This window comes from Micropterus salmoides, unplaced genomic scaffold, assembly GCF_014851395.1.
Source record: "Micropterus salmoides isolate LMB-PRFRI ecotype aquatic unplaced genomic scaffold, ASM1485139v1 Ms_hic_scaffold_2, whole genome shotgun sequence".
NCBI classification, from domain to species: domain Eukaryota; kingdom Metazoa; phylum Chordata; class Actinopteri; order Centrarchiformes; family Centrarchidae; genus Micropterus; species Micropterus salmoides.
The window spans coordinates 24915075-24938313 of NW_024041150.1; the positions used below are offsets into that span (position 1 = coordinate 24915075).

At 40.7% G+C, this 23239-nt stretch overlaps 1 protein-coding gene across 1 annotated transcript; it reads right to left on the reverse strand.

The window, feature by feature from the left end:
- Positions 1 to 6360: 6360 nt before the first annotated feature.
- Positions 6361 to 22685, reverse strand: trmt44 (tRNA methyltransferase 44 homolog). The gene is made up of 11 exons (XM_038731722.1): positions 22122 to 22685; positions 21921 to 22038; positions 20031 to 20250; positions 19854 to 19922; positions 19360 to 19467; positions 17870 to 17941; positions 16089 to 16195; positions 15574 to 15757; positions 13381 to 13729; positions 8097 to 8213; positions 6361 to 6995 (listed from the first exon to the last, which is right to left on the reverse strand). Exons 1-11 carry the CDS (start codon positions 22456 to 22458, stop codon positions 6760 to 6762), a joined length of 1917 nt encoding a protein of 638 aa, XP_038587650.1. The 5' UTR covers positions 22459 to 22685; the 3' UTR covers positions 6361 to 6759.
- Positions 22686 to 23239: the final 554 nt, after the last annotated feature.

Consider the following 23239-nt stretch of genomic DNA (forward strand, 5'->3'; position numbering starts at 1 on the left):
GAGATTGAAACATGCAGCCATTTTAATAGTGCATTAAAAAGAAAATCTTTATTATATTTTTCTATTTCTATATTTTGATAGGATGAGCAGTGGGGGGAGGAAAGGACTGGTAGGGTGGGAATCCACACTCTGTGGGGCATCGCATTTTGTGCAGAACACAGTGTTAGATTAACATCTCATCAAATATTAATTCAGTGAATTGGCTCCCAAGTGACATTTTCAACAAGCAAAAAATATATATTTTGATGCTGTGGATTAATCTGTGGTTAAAAGGTTTTGTGTTCACCGATATTCTGCTGCAAAAGATATCTCCAAGTTCAGGTTTAATAAATGAGACAAATCAGTGACTATATGGTGGATCCGAAAGCTTTACTCTTGCAAGAACTCATAAACTTAGTTCTAATTTTAACTCCATGTAAATCTGAGTGAATTGGGTAGATGCCAAGGCACAGCCCATTGTGTATTTCCATCTCTGTGTCAAGAACAAGCGCCATGCACGCTTGGCAGCTCTCCACTGGTGATGGCACAACGCTAAACTTTTTGAATTTCAAATGAAATGTCAAATGGAAACATTTCGAAAAACAAACCCCCTCCTCCCACGTCTCACTCTTTCAGTCTCTCTGCGGGGGACATTTCATGCAATGCCACAGTGAGAGAGCTCCAGGTGTGACAGCTGGAGAGCCTAACACCTTTATGCGTCACCCAGGTCTGAGTAGGTGATGAGGAAGGTTGAGGCAGAGGGGGTAGGATGGGGAGAGGTGAAGTGGGTAAAAAGGGGTCTCCTGCAGGTACAGGATGACACTTTGTGAGTAGAAAGTAAAGACTGGAAGAGTGTTATCTGCTGTGACCATCCACTTGTAAGCTTTTGAGATAAGCTTTGATCGAGTGCCTGGATGAGAATATATTCCTCGAGTTATCAAAGCTCAAGCAGGAGAGGATTTAAGATGTGTTGTGGACTTTTCTGTGGTTATAAAATCCTCCTAAGAGATCTTCTTTTCAAGTTAAAGAACAAAGTTAGAAAAAGTTTGTATGAGTGTTTTCACTTTATTTTAATAATTTACGTTATTATTGTTATGTATGATTTTATTGTACGTTGTGTTACCACTATCTGCACCATCAAGCCAAAAGCAATTGCATAATGAATGGAAGTTCAGTAAGTGAAAGGTGCGCATGTGTAGCTTTATAGCACAATAACATGTTTACAGCCATTAAGTGCATAGACTCCTTAACAAGGTGCTTGTTTTTACAACTCAACCACCAAAAAAATCAGCAGGACACAGCATTTTTAACCAACTTGTGAAGCTAACGTTAGCCTAATTTAGCTATAGCTAATGAAATCTGATGGCAAACAACACCTAAGAGAAGCCTGCTCCAACGTCTGAAATGAAGGGTTGTTTAGAATATTACAAATAATTTCAAATGGCTAATCTGACTCCGTTTTCATTGCAACAACAAAAACAACTATTCTCGCCACAAAACAAAAATAGAATAAAAAAGTTTTTCTAAAGCAGCAACAGTCAAACAAAAGAATTTACTGCAGTGACAGCTGTCAGCAATGCAGTCCTACATGGCTCGCATTGCTGAGAAAGTCCAAAATAGTGTATTGGAGACGCTACATTACATCTGGCCCCATGGTGCCACAATGAATAAAGCATGAGGGGAACACAGGGAATGTTGTTGGCTTAAGCAAAGAGATGAAGCCACATCTCACTGACCTAGATTTCAGGCATGGGGAGTAATTTTGTCAGTCTGCTGATGTGTTCCCCACTGTCCTGTCTTTTGTTTTTGCGTCTCTACTGAGACTGGAAATCTTCAGAGCTGATGGACGTGATTTAAACATTGTAGGGGAATAGACATGTATATGGGTAAGAAACCTAAAAAAGAAAAAGGTTTTCTGCGTTAGCTATTGCAAGAAATCACTAACATGAGGTACCATTTGCAACTGGAGCTCCTGTTCAGTATCAGACATTGCGTAAGACAGATCCACTTTTAAAGGAAACAGTTTGTTTACATAGTTTTCGACTGGAACAGCAACAGAATCCTAATATTTTGAAACCAATTCCACTGGACTCATAGGAATTCATGTTGTGACATGCAGCTCCTATATCAACAATCTCATGTTACTTCTTATACAACTGTCTTTTTCAGCTAATCGTGACTTATTTATGTATGATGAAGACGGTGTGATATTCATGAAAGCCCCAGAAAAAGCAAGTAACTCTAAGTTGGGATTGTTTTGTCAAACTGACTGGATGAGAGTTCCTAAAAATGTTGTAATGACATAACAGTAGAGGTTGCATGTCAACACACCATGACAACTGAAATCTATCCAATAATGGGGAAGTGATATGGTTGAAAGCTCTGGGAAAAAAAACGAGCAGGTGAATTTTGAGTTGGGATTTTTTTGTCAAAGTGGTGAAGCAGGTTCTTATGATTGGTAATGGTTTGAAGTGGGCGGGGGGAAATGCAACGTCACATACTTCAATGCACTAACCACAATTTAGTCAAAAGTGTCAAACTTTTATAAAATGTTTTGGTTGTTGCTGTTCAACAAGTGGCATTGCACTGTAAAAATAAAAATGTACACAAAATCCTGCTGTTAATGAGTGGAGAGTTTGTAGCAGGCCAAGGTTCCAACTGCAGTAATGTAACATTTACAGTGGATAGAAAAAGTCTACACACCCTGTTAAAATGCAAGGTTCTTATGACGTAAAATAATGAGACAAAGATAAATCATGTCAGAACTTTTTCCACCTTTAATGTGACCTATAATGTGAACAATTAAATTGAAAAACAAACTAAAAATCTTTGAGGGGGAAAAATGAAAAATAAAACCCCTCAAATAACCTGGTTACATAAGAGTGCACACCCTTAGACTAATATTTTGTTGAAGCACCTTTTGATTTTATTACAGCAGTCATGTCTTTTGGGGTAGGATTCTATTAGCAAGGCACATCTTGACGTGGCAATATTTGCCCACTCTTCTTTGCAAAAGCGCTCCAAATCTGTCAGATTGCGAGGACATCGCCTGTGTGCAGCCCTTACCCCACTAACCGATGCCTGAAGGTTTTGTGCCAAAATTGCCTGGTATTTGGAAGTGTTCATAATTCCCTCCACCCTGACTAAGGCCCCAGTTCCAGCTGAAGAAAAACAGCCCCGAAGCATGATGCTGCCACCACCACGCTTCACTGTGGGTATGCTGTTCCTTGGGTAATGTGCAGTGTTGTTTTTGCGCCAAACATACCTTTTGGAATTGGGGCCAAAAAGTTCTACCTTGGTTTCATCAGACCACAACACATTTTCCCACATGCTTCTGGGGGACTTGATGTTTGTTTTTGCAAACTTCAGCCGTGCTTGGATGTTTTTCTTTGTAAGCAAAGGCTTCTGTCTTGCCACCCTACCCCATAGCCCATTCATATGAAGAATACGGGAGATAGTTGTCACATGTAGCACGCAGCCAGTACTTTCCAGTAATTCCTGCAGTTCCTTTAATGTTGCTGTAGGCTTCTTGGAAGCCTTCCTGACCAGTTTTCTTTTTGTCTTTTCATCAATTTTGGAGGGACGTCCAGTTCTTGGTAAAGTCACAGTTGTGCCATATTTTCTCCACTTGATGATGACTGTCCTCACTGTGTTCTAATGCTTTGGAAATTCTTTTGTACCCGTCTCTTGACTTATGTCTTTCAACAATGAGATCTCTCTGATGCTTTGAAAGCTCTCTGCGGACCATGGCTTTTGCTCGGAGATGCAACTAATAAAATCCTACTAGAACAGCTGAACTTTATTTGTGATTAATCAGAGTCACTTTAAATGATGGCAGGGGTGTAATGACTTCTAGTTAACCTGAGTTTGAATGTGATTGGATGATTCTGAACACAGCCACATCCCCAGTTATAAGAGGGTGTGCACACTTATGCAACCAGGTTATTTGAGGGGTTTTATTTTTCATTTTCCCCCCTTGAAGATTTCAGTTTGTTTTTCTATTGAATTGTTCACATTATAGGTCAAATTAAAGGTGGAAAAAGTTCTGACATGATTTATCTTTGTCTCATTATTATGTCATAAGAACCTGGCATTTTAACAGGGTGTGTAGACTTTTTCTATCCACTGTACGCTTGGTTCAGACTACACAATATCAGCCTGACCCGACAGCCGTGATCCTTTTATCCCGTGTGACACTAATGTGTCATAGTAGAAGATGACAACAGACGCCACATCTGGGACGCCTAACTGGAGCTGTGAAGCAGAGGAAAGGTCACGCCATTGCTTGTTTACACTCTTGTTGAAGGAAGTCAGTCCCTAGCGCCTCCTTCCAGATTACCTGATGCAGGTCGTGAAAGATGGCAAGCTATTATTGGCTGGGGACCAACGTGTAGTTGTAATGTAACTTAAAAATCCAGATTTAATTTTATAGTTTTTTTTCCCACCTTCGCTATTTGAAGTCCACCTTCAAGTGTCACAGGAACAGCTTTAGAGAAATGTACTGTATCTACTACAGCTTTAGGTAGCTACATTTCCTCTAATGCGCTGAAGAACACCTGGTCATTTGACTGGTCAAAATGTGAATGGTTAAAGATGTTCAGATTTTGTAAACGTCATTGTTACATGTAATCATTGTTTCAACAGCGTTTTAATGACTATACTTCAATGTGTAACAGGTTCTAACTACATGTTAAAACAGTCGTTGCAATAATGGCTGTATGTATCCTTAACATCTAACAAATATTCCCTTGTCAACCATATAAAACAAGGTTTAACCTGACCAAAAGTAGGCTCCTTACTACATGTATTATTCCCACGTACTGTGCAGAGAAACAGCTTTCTTGTTTGTCAGTTGTTGTTTTTGGCACGATGATGCATTCTTCAGATGGGTGAACAGCAGACCACCTATGATGCGTTTACGTGAGGGCAGGGCGACTCACTCAGCGTGGGCAGAATGGGGAGGGGTGGGTAATTTTACTTGCTCTGGATCTCTGCTTTGGTCTCCAGGGCAGCGGTGAGAGGCAGACATAAACAGAGTCATAATGATGGCTTATCGGACAGCAGTCAGAAGGGGATGGGACCAAAAGGTCATGACAAGAGTGTAGAGTTGGGGATCGGGCAGGTGAATGCCTCCGCTCCCCGGCCACGCCACACTCCTCTGCAGTGAAATGTAGGGCAGCAGGTCAATTGGATTGGATGATCTTTGCAGGAGTATTTTAATGATTTTATTTCTTTGTGGGAAGCATAATGACACATGGGGTGTGGGGGGCAAGAGAGGGAGAAATTATTTAAAAAGGTCATAAAAACCCACACATAGCTGTGCACATTATGACTGAGTACTGCCTGTCTAAACACAACCACAATCACTTTCAGCTCGACTGAAGTTTATGTCCACACAGCTGAAGCATCATTTATGTCAAAATGGCCTTTCATTAATGGTCAATTATCTGTCATCACTCCAAATTATCCAGAAAACAATTAAGATGCTTAACCTCCCTGTGTTGAACCTGTGTTCTGAATGAGTAAATGCAAGTACATCTTCATCAATATTCAGAGACACAGCCATTCAGCTCCAGGGGACGTGGGGGCATCAAGAATCCAAAGTCTTTTTAAGTCAAACAGAAATAACAGAAATTCCACAAGTTACCAGTGGAGATGAGAAATGTTTCACTTTTTGGGCAAACCTTCCCTTCAGTAGCTTCAGTAGTCAATTTGCACATTACTGGATTAATATGGGATTAAAAAGAGAAAACCAAGATATGTAATGTCCAAAAACTGAACACAGCACACTCTTGAGCGACCTGTGTGATAGGTAAAACATGTCGAAAATGATGCCAACAGCAATATTCCAAGTCTTCTTTGTAACTTCCTATTCTTCATCTGTATGTGACTGCAAAATTGAGTAGATTTAAATAGTCTGCCCTTTACTGCATCAGTGGTCTGATTGTTGTCGCTCACACAAACAAACAAACACGGAGGAAGCGCTTCTCATCACCCCGCTGCCGTCCCCGGGTGGGCCTTAGTGTCTTTGACATTTGAGCCACAGGGTGATGGCAAACTGCGCTACAGAGACACAGCAGTGAGCACACATCCAGATGGGATGAGCTCACCCCTCAACTCCTGCCAACAAATAATTCATACCACCAACATTTACTTTGTTCAAACACTGTCCGGTCTTTATCCACCGCCCTGTCTGTGAACCTCAAAGTACCTGTCTGAGGTGAACTAACTGTCGAAGTGAGGGATGTAGTAGAAGCTTTTAAAGTTTTGCCGCAGTGGAGTGAAAAGTTGACAAACACCCTGAGTGCCCGACAAACCCCTCACCGGGATGAAATAAAAGTCCATGAAAGACTTGATAATCTTTAAATAAATAAAAAGATGTAGCTTTAAATACACTTTAATATACAGTAAGTATGCAGTTTTCTGAGCTTTACAAAAGTCCACTTCTTAAAACAAAAAGAAAGACTAAATAATCCTTTGAAATTAAAGTTCAGCAGTCAACATGACCCAGAGATCCAACAGATAAGCTTAAAACTGCACTACGAAACATCGCACAGAAAAGAGAGGGGATACTGTCAAGACCTCAATCCCCTGAAATGATGCAACTCCACATCAATAATATATAACTGCTTGGACCTGAGCTTCTTCCTCATTGTGGCTGCACGGCTGGACGTGGGGACTTTTTACAGCAGGTTCAACCATTGATGGACAGAGTGAATACTGTTAATTAGAAAAGTTATCCCTCAATTTAAAAAAAAACAAAGAAATAAATGAGTTCGGTTAAAGAAAGGCATCGTTTTTTATCCACTTCAGAGGTCTGGTTGAGGGTCGTAGGTCATCAGGTCCGTGTGCGAAGGCGCAGTGTTCAGCCTGCAGGGGGCAGCGCTGAGGGTGGTGGTCGTGAAACCAGCAAGGACGAGTTTTCAGGGCACCAGGGGCAACGGGCTTCCTCTTGGTATCCACTCTGGAGGACTTCTTGTCCCGCCAGTCTCTTATGTACACCCGCCCTCCCTCCACTGAAAGAGAACGAACGAACGACAGAAAGATATAACACCTCTTCAGAATAGAGTGCTCCCTCCGTATGTTATAAATAAATCTGTTCCTGCAGAGGAGCGAAGTGGAGGAGTTATTTCAGGGATGTCCCGAGGTAAACAATCTGTTTATTTTCTGCACACGGTAGACAATAACAGGTGACTGGCAGTTGGAGCACACTAAGGCTTGAAACCGGTTGAATCATCCATACAAAATATGAGTAACTGTGATAGAAAATATCTTACTTTTATGGGGGGGAAGGGAATTTGACTGGAGACAGTAGAGAGATGACAGGAAATGAGAGGAGACTGAGAGGAACGGCAGCAGCAAAGGTCCCTGGCCGGAACCGAACAAGGCCACGGCCAACAGTCAGCTCCCAAAACCCCCGGGGCACAGGCCTCCAGGGCGCCCCATGTCTTAACTTAATATATATGAAAACTTAAAAGGAAAGTATAACTCCCATGATGCATTTCAGCAACAAATGGATGACAGTTTAGACAGTTCACTTTAGGCTTTGCTCACTTTGCTCTCAATTCAATCAACAGAGCATTTTCAACGTGCTACAGCTCTGATTTGTGCCTGCTACTGGCTGCTTCTTCATGGCAACAACAGCCAAGGCTCACGGACCATTCGATACACCAAACTGACGGATTCTGACTTCTCGGAGACCAAGGTGAAATATTTTTACTGATGACCATATATTATTGTTGAATTAACCAAGAAACGTCCTCGTGTCTATGCTGAAGAACACGGAGTACTTGATTAAAAGAAAAAAACTTGCAAATGGAAATTCGAAGTGGGAAAAAATAATTTTCAAACTAGCAGGTTCTCCCATTTCACTAGTGCTGCGTCAAATTGAAGCAATTAAAAGATGTTTTAACATTTCCATCAGAGAAATTTGTTTAAAACCAGCAGAAGTTAGCAAAAAAGGGAACTTTAGGTCAGTAATTATTAGGATTATCTTCTGGATGACATTTAGCCATGTCAGTGCCTTTCCTAATATTTTGCCCATTCAATGAAAAGTTACATTTAAACACATCTGAGAAAAAGCTATGAAGATGTTTATAAGCGTGTAGTCCAACTACCTCTAAAGACTTGGTGGTTGTTCTTGAGCAACGTCTGAAGGCCTCCACATTCCTTCTTCAGGAGCTGCAGGGTTTCCTGCTCCAACAGCCCGGCGACCTCGCTCACGGAGAGGCTGCCTGAGGAGGAGGCAGAAAAGGAGGAAATATAAGAGAAATGATCAGAGCGACAAAGGAGCAGGAGGAGGTGCATGGATATTACATTTATCAGTATGTTAACACACTGCTTCAGGCTTGCACAGATAGAATGTTTCTCCAGCTTTACAGAGTCAGAAAGAAACATCAGCTGACTGGCTTGAGTCAGTGTCACCAGTTGTTACGAGAGAGACTGGCTGCAGTCTAACATCCTCTCAGTGAAAATGGGTGATCAAAGCCATTTATAGAACATTTTACATGGGGGGGTAGCAGAGCACCCCAGTCCTGTCTTTTACCGTTAGTCAGGGCTGTGAGGTGTGCTCAATTAAAGCTGCTCCAAAAAAGCTGTCAGAACAACCAGCATGCATTTCACCGCTGCATCTCCCACCGGCCACGTGAGAGCAGCGTGAGTCATTGTCGTCACTCCCCCACTGGGACAGTAATTTTAGATACCAAACAGGAGGGGGGGACGAGGATATTGGAATACACAAACTCCTCTGCTATGAGTTTAGCGGATAGTAAGCGGGTAAATGACGTACCGCTTTGTGTTCACAACACCTGCCTTTGGGCAGCGTTACATGAGATTTTCGGTATTTCTGGCTTTGCCCTTTTTCTCCCAGAAGAGAATTCAATCAGGGCTGACCTTTGGTTTGTGCAAATGACAATCCCCCTCCTCTTCCTTCTCATATTGGAGAGACACACACCAGAGGATTTCTAATGCCCCTTTTTGCCTTTTCATAACAATGTTTGACCTAAATCTGCCGACATCTTAACGCGATCTCCATCATACTTTTACTCCAAATCCCAGGGGGGCACTTCAGGCAATCCCGGTTGGCTTAGAGATGATTGAATATGAGAGAATTTCGCTGTGAAATATGTTGTCTTTGCCTCATATACAAGTACAGCTGGTCAAAGTTGATATATGTAAACCTACAACTGAATTTAGAGCTATGATGGTTAGCAGTTTTCTAAAACTTATTTTTCCGCCACTGAAAGTCGTGACAAAACATATTGTCCAGCCAAATACGTCCTATATATAGCTGGTCAAATCGCTGAGCTAATAACTAAAATATGCAACACACTCCCACATTCACAGACACTCGCAGGGCCAAACACAGTCCTGTGCTGCAGAATATGAAACTGTGCAGACTGCAGTCCTACAGCCCAGACGCCAGGGAGCTCCAGGCCATAATATAATATCAATACAGCGTTTAGAGCTGCCCTTTACTGCCTACAGTGTTAATGAGGATTAATGGGAGACGGTCAGTATTGACGATGTAGACTCAGTTTGGACTAAGATCAAATAGGCAATTATTAATGGCTTGGCTTGGCGTACAGTTGGACTTTTTTAAGGTTGAAAGACCCCCTGTGCAGAATGTATAAGATGTAAGCGATTGACTTGTGGTGTGGTGTGATTTTTTTTGCTGCTCAGCCCAATTCAGAATCAATCCAAGTGGAGAAAATGAGTTCTAAAACTGCTGAGAGGTGAATAAGACATTTGAAAGGATCACGTTCAGCTACCAGGAGCACAGCTGTAACACAGAAATGTTTTTATCTTTTTTTGCATAATAAGACCTTAAAATCATCAAAGATAGTTTACTATATTTAACTAACCTGCATTTCCGAACTATCCAAAGGGGTCACAAGCCAAAAACATTGGGACAATCCCACTCATTATAATAATAATAATAATCCATCCATTATCTATAAACTCTTATCTGTGCAGGGTTGCGGAAGGGCGTGAGGGAAACCCATCTGCCACTAGGCAAATGCCAGAGTACACCATGAACATCACAGGGCTGACACACAGAGAATCATTCACAGCCATTCACATAATAATAATCGAAAGAAGTGGCTAAATCTACTACCTCTAACTAAATCACTCTATAATGAGAAAACAGGAACAAAACAAACTTTTTTTAAAATTATTAAATTGGTTTGGTCTATAAAATGTCAGGAAATAGTTAAAAAAATAAATAATGAATAAAGCCAGCTGCCGATTTGGCAGGTTGGTTGTAAAACAGCCAAAGCTGGCTGTTAAAAGCTGGCTGTTGTAAAACACCTGTTGCTGATTAACTGTCTGTTGACCATCTAATCGATAAATGGGCTAATCGGTGCAGCCCTAATTTTATGAACAAGGTGTAATCTTATCCTAAGTGCGGGTGTGAAGGATGAGGATGATTTAAGGTTAACTACATAACTACATGAGCCCAGTCAGCAGTACAGCAAGCATGAATTAATAACTTGACAGTAGCCAGCCAGTGCTTCTGTCTCCACCACCAAATATCTGTTTGAAAATCTACATAAGGTGCCCATAAAGGTGGCAGGCTGTTTTTTTTAAAAATACACTGAAGAGATGAGTTTGTCCTTGGTAGTTTGTTAGCTAAACGTGTTTTATTGAGATATGTAGTTGCTATTTTTATCTTAAAATAACAGCTTCAAAATCATTTTGATGGTACGCTGACTTCCAATAGGGTGAATGGCACCTGCTATTACGCTGTCACATTGGAATCCCGGGCAGGAAATCTATCACAAGAACGATGAAATGTTTTACAGCACCACATCACACCAACAAACTGTTCCGCAAGCAAAAAACTAGAGTGACTGAGCTAAAGCGAGCGAACAAGAGTGAATGTCGGACTAGCTTTTACTCGTTGGCGTTAGCTAAAAAAGCTAAAAGGATGCAGGACAGATGCCGAGCTGGCCTTCTTGCTGTTGGACAATTCAGAAATAACTTATTAACTGGCTTGCTATGTCTAGTGTTGAAAATCAGCCAGACGTTTTACAGACAGAGGTTTAGCGGCTAGTTATAAGTTATAGTTATAGTTAGTTGTTGCACTTGCTTGATGTTTGGCCATTGTTGACAAGCTAGTTTTGATCATAAGTAACGTACTCATAACAAATACACATGTACTGCTGTCCTTATTTACGACAACGGTGAGTTACACTGAAATTGTAGGGGCACCATATCGTACAAAAAAACAAATCTTACATAATGTTGCTTTAAATGTCAGATAGATAGATAGATAGATAGATAGATAGATAGATAGATAGATAGATAGATAGATAGATAGATAGATAGATAGATAGATAGATAGATAGATAGATAGATAGATAGATAGATAGATAGATAGATAGATAGATAGATAGATAGATAGATAGATAGATAGATAGATAGATAGATAGATAGATAGATAGAGAGAGATGTATAGATATAGATAGATATTGATATCGATATCTATCTATCGATATGTATATATCTATATATAGATATAGATATATATTATCCTCTTACTCTTTGAAGATGCATTAAAAATGGAAAGAAACTGGATCTCTTCAATATAGGCTGGCTCACCCTGAATTTACCCTTTGTTCTTACACAGCAGATAACTGGTAGGAATACCTCAATACAAATGCATACTCATGCATAAATCATAGACAGTGGTGCATTATTCATCCAGTCATCTCTATACAGAGTCACAGACTCCCTTTATTCGCTCTCCCTTATATTTTCCACCTCTAATATCAGCACTGACATCCTGACGGAGAGTTTTCTGTTATAATCACAGTATTCCTCGTGTCCTTATCGCATTCACATTGTGTGTCTATGTGGCAGCGGGGGTGCTGAGGCTTGACAAAGGTGATGCGTGGGCGGTGTGTGTGCGTGTGTGTGTGTGAGAGAAACTGTGTGTATATGTGTGTGATGCGTGTGTGGCACTCTATCATGCGGTGCAGGAAGTGGCTGGCGTAGGGAAGAGATACAGAGTTCAAAATGGCATTGCTCTGTGTCACGAAGGTCCAGTCAACTAATGACGAGAGAGGAGGAGGGTTAGATAGGATGATTGGGGGAGGGGGGGGTTAGACGAGAGGTTCAGGCTGCAGAAGCTGCCGTGACACTTAGCACCTAGAAATATATTTTACAACAACCTCTTGACAAGAAATGTGAAGTGATTCATTCGTGTTGTTTTGGAGGTATGCAGGTTACAGATATAGCTGCCCTACAAAAGCAAACACAGTGACTAACTCCATTTACACTAAATGTGTCAAGAAATAGTTTTGAATATGCTAATTAGTTTTCTGGAGGAGAGATAGATCAGATATCAGCTAGTTAGCTTAGCACAAAAACTAGAAACAGGGAAACTGCCTGACTGTCCAAAGGTAACAAATCCACTTGCCAGCACGTCTAAAGCTCACATTTTATATCTCGTGCTTAAATTTCACAAAAAGAGAAGTTTAAAATACAACTGTCGGCCAGGCTAGCCGTTTCCCCTTTTCCGGTCTTTATGCTAAGCTAAGCTAAGCTGTTTTAGCTGTAGCCTTATAATTAACATACGAGTTTGATCATCTTAGTCATCTCCCCACCAGAAAGCGAATAAGCCTTTTCCCCATAATGTCAAACTACTCCTTTAAGACCTGAATCTCACTTTTTGACAAATGTGTTCTCCGAAAAATCAAGCCAAACCACAGTAACTGTACTTTACCTTGGCTGAATGCAGTCACGATCCTGCTAAAGCTAACGTCACTAGCCTAGCAGATCAGCTTTTGACTCTAGTGAAATTCATGCCATTTCAGCTTTAAATCACATATAACGTGTTAAATTGTAAATATATTTTTATATTTATTTCAATATTAATGGTAGGAGGACAAACACCTAAGAAAACAATTAAAAATTAATGAAATAATCAAAATAAGTTTTTCTTAAGCAAACAAAGCTAAATGAACACATTCAGTCAGCAGATCCTACATTTTCCCCTCGCAGACTGTAGTATCTGCATTTTTAAATATTATGTTGGTTCTAAGGCTATTCTTTTTTTTTTTAGGGGTAAAAAATACCCCAAAAAAGGCATAAAATGAAGGCACAACCTTTGTAACTGTTACACATTTTGCAAGCCAGCCTAAATACTTCCTTTGTTCTCAACTTCACTCCTTCCGTAGAAACTAATCTCATCATTTGCAGTATTGCTAACGGATATTACAAAGTAATTAATTCAGAAACTCCCAAAGTACACAATAATGAGACACAATCAGTGAGCTTCACAGATACTCTGGATTTAACCTGAACCTGTTCATCACTTTGGTGGCAGCTGGTGTCCAGGGAGACTTGTGTGATTTGTTTGTTTATCTCACGTGTTTTGTGGCTGTTGCCGTTTACCTCCTCGGTTCCAGCCACAGGACGACCCCCCGCCGTCATCCTCAGTCATTCCTAGAAGAAAATTAGCCACCCGCAGGACAACACCGTCAACAAAGTCCCGCGGGAGAGCAGCACAGTTTCGAACCGTTTCAACCCTGTCTCTGGGCTGGAACCCAGCTCCCCAGCTGCTCCCGGGGGTCCTGTCAATTCCTTTGTTCCCAGGGCAACAGTCTACGTCATTTCTGACATCTGATTCTTGAACTGTGACCCCAGAGACGGTTTGGCGGCCCTGGATGTAATGAGCTCTTTGCTGCTCAGCCTCGGCCTCATCAGATAGCTGGTAGTTTCTTGACTTCCCCACCAGACACACCTGCAGAAAGAGGAGCTGAATGTCAAGGCGACTCCCAGGGGTGCTGAGGCTCAAAACTGTAAAACCAGAAACTCGCAAGTAGAAATGACAATACAAATCCTCATCATCCTGTACCGAACTATTGGTAAGCTTTTGCTTTTATGAACAAACTGATTATGACTGATTCCAGTACATAAAAAGTAAAAATACGAACAGTAAATAAGGCTTTATTTATTTCTGTCCATCTGTACAAAACAAGGCTCAGAGAAAGCAGGGATCCCAAGCTGTACCTGTTTGAAGAACATGAATACATTTCATGATAATGTTGCAGAGAGATCTAATGACCCCCATGCAAGACGGTCTTCTTGATTAGAAAGTCACAGTGAAGAAAGATTGGGAAACTCAAGAGACGAAGTAAGAGGTGACGTGCGACAAAAGTCAGGAGCTCATCTGCGACTTCATCTGTATGAGATACGTGCGCATTAGCTAATCAAAAAAACAGCGTGCTGCTGAACTTTTTACCACCCTCTGATTCCATCTGCGTAGTCTTTTTACACACTGACAGTACTGTGAAAAGTTACGTATGAACGTGCAGAACATATATCAACTGATTAGACCTATCTTTTTTATCACTGTGCTCATTGCTAAGAGGTTGCCTGTCCAGGTACAATGCATGATACAGTTTCCAACTGAAACCTTAATTATGTGGTGTTTTCTATGTTTCTACTGACAAACAATGTAATAAATCCTTGTAAAACTATCAAAAAGTCCATTTGTTTTATTATTTAGGCAGCCAATGCTACTGGTAAAGTGTTAAACGAGCACTCTACTAATTTTATACATGAAGTTTTATTTGTCTTGTACTACTTATCCTGGGAACAGTTGTATATTGTCTTCTGTGGTTTTGGAGGGAGCTTGAGAAAAGAACCCTTAAACTGTGTCAACTTAGTTTCAGCTTGAGGCCAAGACCAAGTCGGTGTTACAAACTGGGCGTGTGGAGTGTAAAAGATACACTCACTGGCCACTTTATTAGGTACACCTTGCTAGTACACTTTTGTCCTCAGAACTGCCTTAATTCTTCGTGGCTTTCAACAAGATGTTGGAGACATTTCACAGAGACTTTGGTTTAGTTGAGATGATTGCTGCAGATTTGTCGGCTGCACATCCATGATGCGAATCTCCCGTTTCACCACATCCCAAAGGTGCTCTGTTGGATTGAGATCTGGTGACTGTGGAGGCCATTGGAGTACTGGCCTACAGCAGCAGAAGATCTGCTTCAAGGTTCAACGTGTTGTGAGTTCAGAGATGGTATTCTTTCATATCTTGGTTGTAACGAGTGGTTGTTTGAGTTACTGTTACTGACTTTTTGTCATAGAAGTAGAATCCAGGATCTTTTGCAGATAGTCAGGATATGTTGGGCTCTAACAAGCCCCTCAACTTTATGGAAGTGCAATACTAAATTGATAGGGTAACCTTTTAAAAGGATCTCTGTCTTTATTTCTTTCTGGTTATTTGATAGTTGTCAGTGGAGACGGACAGGAAATATGGGGAGAGTGTGAGATGACGTGCAACAAGGTCACCATCCATAATCAACCAGGGCAGCTGCAATCACATTTTACTGATCTTAGACACACGGACGGTCAGGTTAAACAGAGTTAAAGTTATAAATTAGTTATAAGTATTTAGGAAAAACCTTAAACAGAGCTTGGTAAGTTGTTATAGAGCATAGATTTAAAGGAATTAAAAAGATGTCAGCCACACAATATTACAAATGTTTTCAGATAAGACAAGTCTACTAAAATCTACATAGTCAAACACACATACGCTGTAGAGTACAGTTCTGACTCTGGATTGCGTCAGCCTACCCGTTTGGTGGATGGTATTCTCAGGCAGTCCTCTTCTGTGTTGAAGCCACTGATTTGACTGACCTCAGTGATGAAGTCGATGTATTCCTTATACTGAGACTTCTTACACTGCCGCCGCTGGTATTTTCCATAGAAGTCAAAGAAACAACAGGGGAGGACGAAGTACCGGCAGGAGTAAGAAGACCTGCAGTGAGAGTAAAAGACAAGTTCCTACCCAGTGTGCCAAAGAAAAGGATGATTATAAATATTCTGTGGTAAATGTAGAGTTTTTGTAGAGTGTGAAACTGTTCAACAGACAGGAAACAACCATCCATGACTTGAGATTATCATCGGTCACGTTAGAGAAAAGACAATTTTGCAGACTGAGGCTCAACATCGCCATCAGGTGGACACAGATAAAGGATCAAACATGCACGTATTCACACATCCTCCCTCTGCCCATAATGTTATTCCCAATTGGAGAGATCAGCTGGCACTTGAGCTGCTGAGTGAGATTGTGTCTGCTGATGACTCGCCTGGCTGCTATAACGGGGATCCACGGTGTGAGCTCGTCTGAGTGGTTCCCAATCAGCCAGTCCGTACCCGGGAATAAGAAGCTCTCACTGGGGGTAATTGCGTTTTCCTGAAATAGCAAAGACCCACAAATCACAAGAGGCCCTCAGAGGAGAGAAGATGCATGCCGGCGTGATTTGACACTAAATCACTTTATGGAAACTGTCTAAAAGGGAAACTTTTATTAACTTTTATTATATCATAGAACACCTGTCAATATGTGTGAACACTCTTTGTTCAGACTGCAGGCAAATCAGAGCTTTAAGACAGACTATCACTCACTGTTGTTTGCAAGTGATCAGATTGGATTTCTGTGTTCAGACATCACCAACCTGCTGAGACACATCTGTAGAAATGTGATTGGAATCGCCTTTCAAACCACCTCTAAATGTGGCTTGGAGCCGATTAGCAAACATTTTGATTTGGTTTTTCCATGAGTTCCATGTGTAAACTTGCTAAAATCACTCTGGGTATGCCAAAAAAAAAGGATTTGGGCTGGCAGTCTTAACAAGGCCATTGGGCTGGTCAGTTGTGTGGAACTACTTTCTCAGTTGATACACTCAGAAACAATGAAATATAGGTGCAAATATATAGGTGCAAAATAACACAAATCCAGCTGAAAATGTATATATCTGCCCATTTCAACAGGCAGGCCTATCACCACCACCACAACAACTGATGTAGGTTAAGGGCACCGAGGCCTGTGAGGTTCAGAAGAGCTTCTAAATGAAGATCCAGGACTGAGTACAGCACCCCTCGGGGCTCCAGAAAGATTGGTCTGCCCCGTCTGCTCTGCAAAAATCAGTCAATAATAGATGACCTGCAATGGAAGCAGTCAGCAGCTTATTGTCAAATGAATGACTGAAGCTAGGAGGCAGACAGAAAAGTGCTGTGTTTATTTGGGGGGCAGGTTTCCCTGCAAATGTGTGTCTGAAGTCAGCGTTAGTCCCTGGGCAGTAGAAGTGTTTGTAGAGATCATTACAAGAAGAGTCTAACACTGCCTGTTCCGTGGAAAAACATCACTGTTCATTAAAAGGTACAACTGAAAATAAATCTGTAAATATATCATCATTTTTGTATTATTGGATGTCTATTCTATTTGCAGCTCAAACTGAACTCTCAGTGTTTGAAACATGAAAAGAACGAGTTTCAAAGTTAAATCTCAACCCTTGAAATATCTGTTGACAAAACTATTTCCCCCCCAGCTCCATTAGCAGCTGTTCTTGAGCTTTCCATCATATCACGTGATCTTCATCAGCAGACGGCGTTTGCAGCGTACTGTCTCCAAGTTCAAGACTGAACTTTGAAACTCAAAGCCAACATGGACGAGAGAAATTTGAACATTTCCATGACTAAAGGGCAAACTCCATTGGCAGATGAAGATCATGTGATAAAATCGAAATCTCCACAACAACAATTAAGTGGACCTTGAGGTAAGTTTTGTGAGCAACCTGATTCACATTTTGTGCTTTAATAGAAAAGATTTTCTCGTTCTATCAATCTAAACTGTGTATCTAACTCCTACTAACAGGAGAATAAATCGTTCAACCTGTTCTCTCCATTGAGCACAAAAACGCAGCAGCAGCAGCAGCAGCAGCAGAGAGTGAGGGGGCGACGCCAGCTGAAAAGACACCTACAGCATGTGATATGGACTCCACTTTTCATGTGAAAAGATAATAGCACTCATTACAAAACCCACATACAATTACAATGAATCTGCCTTCTTCGTGCTCAGCTCGCTCACCTCTAGCAGAGTCTGGGGGCCGTACATCTCCCAGATCTTCCTCTTCCGAACATCGATGCCTTTTCCAGGATGCTGCAACACAAGACGGCGTGACGGTCAGTTGCTAATCGCTCTCAGGGACATTCACATTCTGACTATCGACCGCTGTGCGTAATTTCAATTACACCTGTCCTAGTTTGTGATTGAACATTAAGGTGGCATGGTAGATTATGGAGCTAGAGTCCCCTTCGACTCCCCGCACCATGTCATTGATTAAGATACCAGTGAAGATTTGGCTAACTGAAAGACCTCTGCTTTGAGGGGCCAGTGCTAATCTTTAAAGATGGTCACGTCAACCAACAGTAAATTCAACAGCAATTCATTATACATCTGTTATTTCTTCCTGATTCAAAAATCAGGTAAATGCATATTAGAAGGGTGCAATGAGTTTTAGACAGTTAAGCTAGTAGCATGGCTCATGCGATTAACTGATTAGCTGGTCGATAGAAAATTCACCGGCAACTATTTTGATAATCGATTCATTGTTTTTTTTTTTCTTCCAAGTAAAAGAAGCCAAATATATGCTGAAATGAAACTCTGAGGGTTTTGCAGCTCATTCTTATCAGATATGAAGAACTTAAATATTTTCGGTTAGTCTGCCAAAACAATTTTGATAAACTAAACAATTTAACGATTAACCAGGAAGCTAATCGGCTGATTAATCAGTAATGAAAATACTAGTTAGTTGCAGCCCTAGTCTAGACTGAAACATTTCAACATCTATTGGACGGACTGCCATGAACATTCATGTTCACCTCAGGATCAATTGTAATCACTTTGTGGGTCCCTTAACTTTTCCACTAGTGCCATCATGAGGTGCAAGCAGAAGTTTAATACTCTCATTTATTACCTACAAAGCGAATGACATTCCCATCAGACTCAGTTGGTTTACTGCTCGTTAACACGTTAGCTTTGTCATTCTAAGCACATGAACATGTCTCAGTCTAGTTAAAATAAATGTCTTATAATGATTTCAAGTCATTTCCACAGTGAACTGCCATGACTAGCAAACTATATATTTATATATGTATTGTTATAAGTTATTAAGTGATTCTTTTGTCAAACTGTTCAAATATGAATTATTAAAGTCTGTGTTAAGGTATTATTAGGCATGATACAATCTGTTTGGTATTGTAGGTGCTCTATTTGTTTTAATCTAAAAAACTGCATCCCCGCACATTAAAAGATTGTTTGGTCGTTCATAGCACTGACGTTAAGGCACTGCTTCTGAGTGCCCTTCATTCAGTTTCTAACCAAATTCAGCCTGTTGCAGGTTGAAATGTTGCACTCAGTTCAGTACAAAACTGGGCCTCTATATAACCACCACTGTTTCTAATGTTATCAGGTCACAAACAACCTGTCTACATCAGATTTTGTCACCAGTGAGAGGAGCTCCAATGCAAAAACAAAACAAGAGATTGAGCTTCAAGACAGTGTTAAACCTAATTTACCCCTTCATTGGCCAGAATGTGAACCAGGAGGCCATTTCCACAGCCCAGGTCCACAAAGGACTGTCTGGCGGTGAGACCTTTCTCTGCTCGCTCCTCAGCCCACAGCACCTGCAGTACAGCAACAGAGACTCGCTACTAGTGTGCGTTTGTAAGAGCTTTCAATCAGCTGCAGTGTGACACCTGCACGCCTGCATCTGACTTTAAATTGATTTACTGGGTCAAAGCCATTTTTCACACTCACACGCACTTTGGTTGTGTGACCCGACAACACGACGACAACAGATGAAAAAAGGTGTTTCAACTGGACACACGTGTACGGGAGTCAGACATTTTTGAGTTTGAGTTAAAATACAAGTGCAAAGAAAGACACTTGATGCATGAGGACTATTCTTCAGTTCACATATCAATCTTCAGGACCAAATTCAAGTCATCACCGATCAACCAACCATGGATTTTGGCATTTAAACAAAAATAAAAACCAGGTTTGAACCCACAAGGAGATACGTAGCAATGGCAACATCCTCATAGACAAACTTCTCAGGATCTGTAACCTCAGGCCAAACCTGGAGAGCATATGGAAAGAAAGTATCAGCACTCGGCAATAAAGATCAATCAGCATTAAACCAAAGGTTTGAATACAAAACAACAGCCTTACACTGAGCTGACTCTACCTTCACCATGGCCTTGTACTTCTCCTTCAGCTGCTGGTACATGAGGCTGTACTTCTCCACCGGCAGCAGAGACAAGGTGCTCCTGAACTCGCTGCTCTTGCACTCGGCAGCCCAGCGCACCAGTTTGGGTAGCAGATCAGTGGAGAGCCAGGGCAGCTTTGGGTACGCCACGCCATCAGAGAACCACGCATCTGGAGTCAGCGCACGCAGCTCCAAGGCCCTGCAGATAAAAGGCAGAGCCATCTGGATTGTTTTATTTTTCCTTTTTAATGCCAACTCATTTTCCATGTCACAACATAGCAACCGGGCAAAGCGGGCAACTGAGCTCTAAGTGCCCAGAAAGCTCCCGGCGTACTGCGGGTCAACTGGTCTGTGCTAGTTTAGATGACAATTTGTTGGGAAGTATGTGCTACTAAAGCAAAGATAAGAGCCCCTAATCTTAAAGGGCCTGCTCCTTAGGAGTCCCTGTGTCAAAATCAAGTAGGAAGATCTTCAGTAGTTAAAAATTTGTGATTTAATGTTGCATATTCCAAAATGAATATGTTTAATCGCAACAAATATGGACCCCGCAGTGTTCTAGCACAGAGTGGGAGTTAACGGAGCTAATTTTTGCTCCCCTAGCAGGTAAATCAGGACATGATGATAAAGACTGCTGAACAATCCGTTTCTTTTCCCCTTCTCACTACATCAATTTCTGTTTATCTACCAAACAGATTTCTTACAGGCTTACATGTTTAATGTTTTTCTCAGCTCTCTGTTCTGCCCACACTGTCCTGTTTTAATCCATCAGATTTCATCAGAAATCTGCAAAACTTTCCACAAACCCCTGAGCATCAAGGACTAAAAGAAATGTTCCGGCAGAGGAAGAAAGACAAGAGTCATCACTGTTACTTAAATCAACCTCCGCCTTCTCATCTTACTATCTTCATCTTGTAATACATGATAATACAGATCATGTTCTCCACACTTAAGAATATCTGTTCCAATTATAATATAATTGGTACTCTGGTATATAAATATGCAATGCTCTTGTTCTCCAACAACCACACTTTAAAAACGCTGATATCTCAACATAAATTCATACTATATATCACTACTACTACTACTACTACTAGTGATACAAACAACACAGCACCTCCATCCCATGTTAGGGCTGTGCACAAGATTGTATGCGGTTCAAACATTCCTAAATACTAAATATTTCACTGTGATAGAAGAACGCATTTTCTTCTGTATGTGTCAGCTTTCATCCATGTTAAATTGTCATGAATCTCTGTCCCATTTCGTTTTTCACCATTAGTAATATTTTATTTTAGTCCACATGAAGGCATAAAATACTTTAATACCAATACCGGAGGAGCATTCAGTAGACTTTCCACGTTGTTCAAAATGATTAAATGTACTGTGAGGAAAAACAAAGTGTATAAGAACTCTTTCAGAAGCACATGGTGATACACTGATACAATATTTACAGTTTGTTATGAGACTAGATATCATCTTGAATTTTGGTTATTGTATCATCATTGTATTGCTGACTTTTTGCCCCTTGGGCTTCAAGGCGGCTTTGCAATTAGTCCTTTTTCTAACTAATCAGCTTGTTAACAAAGAACGCTGATTGGATTTATTCAATATTTCTTTAAAATGTTGTTGGATATCATCTTGACTTTGGTGGACTGTGAAAAACACAGAGGAAAACGATGGAAATGGAAATAAAACTCGTTCTATCCCTGAAAAAAAAAAAGTGTTATATTTTATGTTACTAATAAACCAAACAGACAAAGAAAATTGAGAGGTATACTGTAAGTATTTCTGTGTCCTTGCATGCATTCATCAGTTAATATTAGGACCAAAACTATTAGCTGGAAAGATTGTGCACAGTCAGTCACTCACCATCCCTCACGGTCCTGATGGAGCAGCTGAAACTGATAAATGTTGCCTCTCTTTAGAGACACCTGCCCTTCTGAATCCTCTTCAAATGGAAGAAACGTGACTTGTTGTCTGCCAAAGTCTTGAACACACAAAGAAAACGTTTAAAAAACCTATTACAGAGAAGAGAGTTTGGCAGAGCCTTTCATTCAAGTCAACTCTTACCTTTGAGTATAACCTCTTTATGCCGGGTTGTCCCGTAAGAGTTTACTTTCGGGATAATTGTTCTGACACTGGAAGACCAGGGTTTTTCCTTGTCGTGGGTCTGTGCCGGTGAAGGGCCGCTGGTCAGGAAGGACAACACATCCTGAGAGAGTTCAGGATCATCCAGCAGGAAAGGCAGAGCCTCTCTGCCCACATCTTCACTCTCCGTCTCTCTACTTCCGCAAAGACGCTTGTTTACAACGTGAGGTTTCTTTATCCACACGTCTACGGCTGACCAAAAGCCCTCGGGAAGAGTCGTACATTCCCCTGGAAACTTTATATCGAGGAGTTTTGGCATAATTGAGTTTCAGACGCGACAACGAGCCATGTGTTTACAAACGGAGAAACGACTTCCTGCGACTTTTTATTTTTTAAATTGCTTTAAGATAAAATTTGCATGTAAAATTAGTTCGCATAATTTACCAAATCACATCATAGCATCAAAAAATAAATGTTGAGCGTTATTATCAACATTACCATAAGAAGACATATGTTGTCGCATTATGATGACGTTTCCACAGTGGACACGTTCCCGTTATTACGGTGATACAGCAGAGGGCGGTGTTTCTCTTTGTCTGGACATGATCACCAACCAATATGTGATAACATCGATCCTTTATTAGAGAAGGATACATTTTATATTAGTACTCTTTTTTTCCTAACCAATAAACAAATTACTAACAACATTAGCAGGATATTTACTATTGTGATCAGGATGATTATTACTTTTTCAGGCTGCACCATCACTGATGTCTACAGTTGTCACTATTTGGAGTCCAAATTAATAATAATAACATTAATAATATCAACTATCAGTAATTAAGTGACATGTAAACTCAGATTGAAAAACATCATAAACGCAATAGTCACATTATTTTCACATTATGTGTGATTATAGCTCATAAAAATACAAATTTATATAAAAGTGTGTATTTAATGTGTATCTGCTATGTCACATTGACATTTGACATTGGTCTAGGTGTGATGTATGTGCTCTGTATAACTTTTTATATTTATTTCAATATGTTTTTTTCTACTTATCTGTATCATGTTTTTACTTACCTTTCCTAAATTTCCCC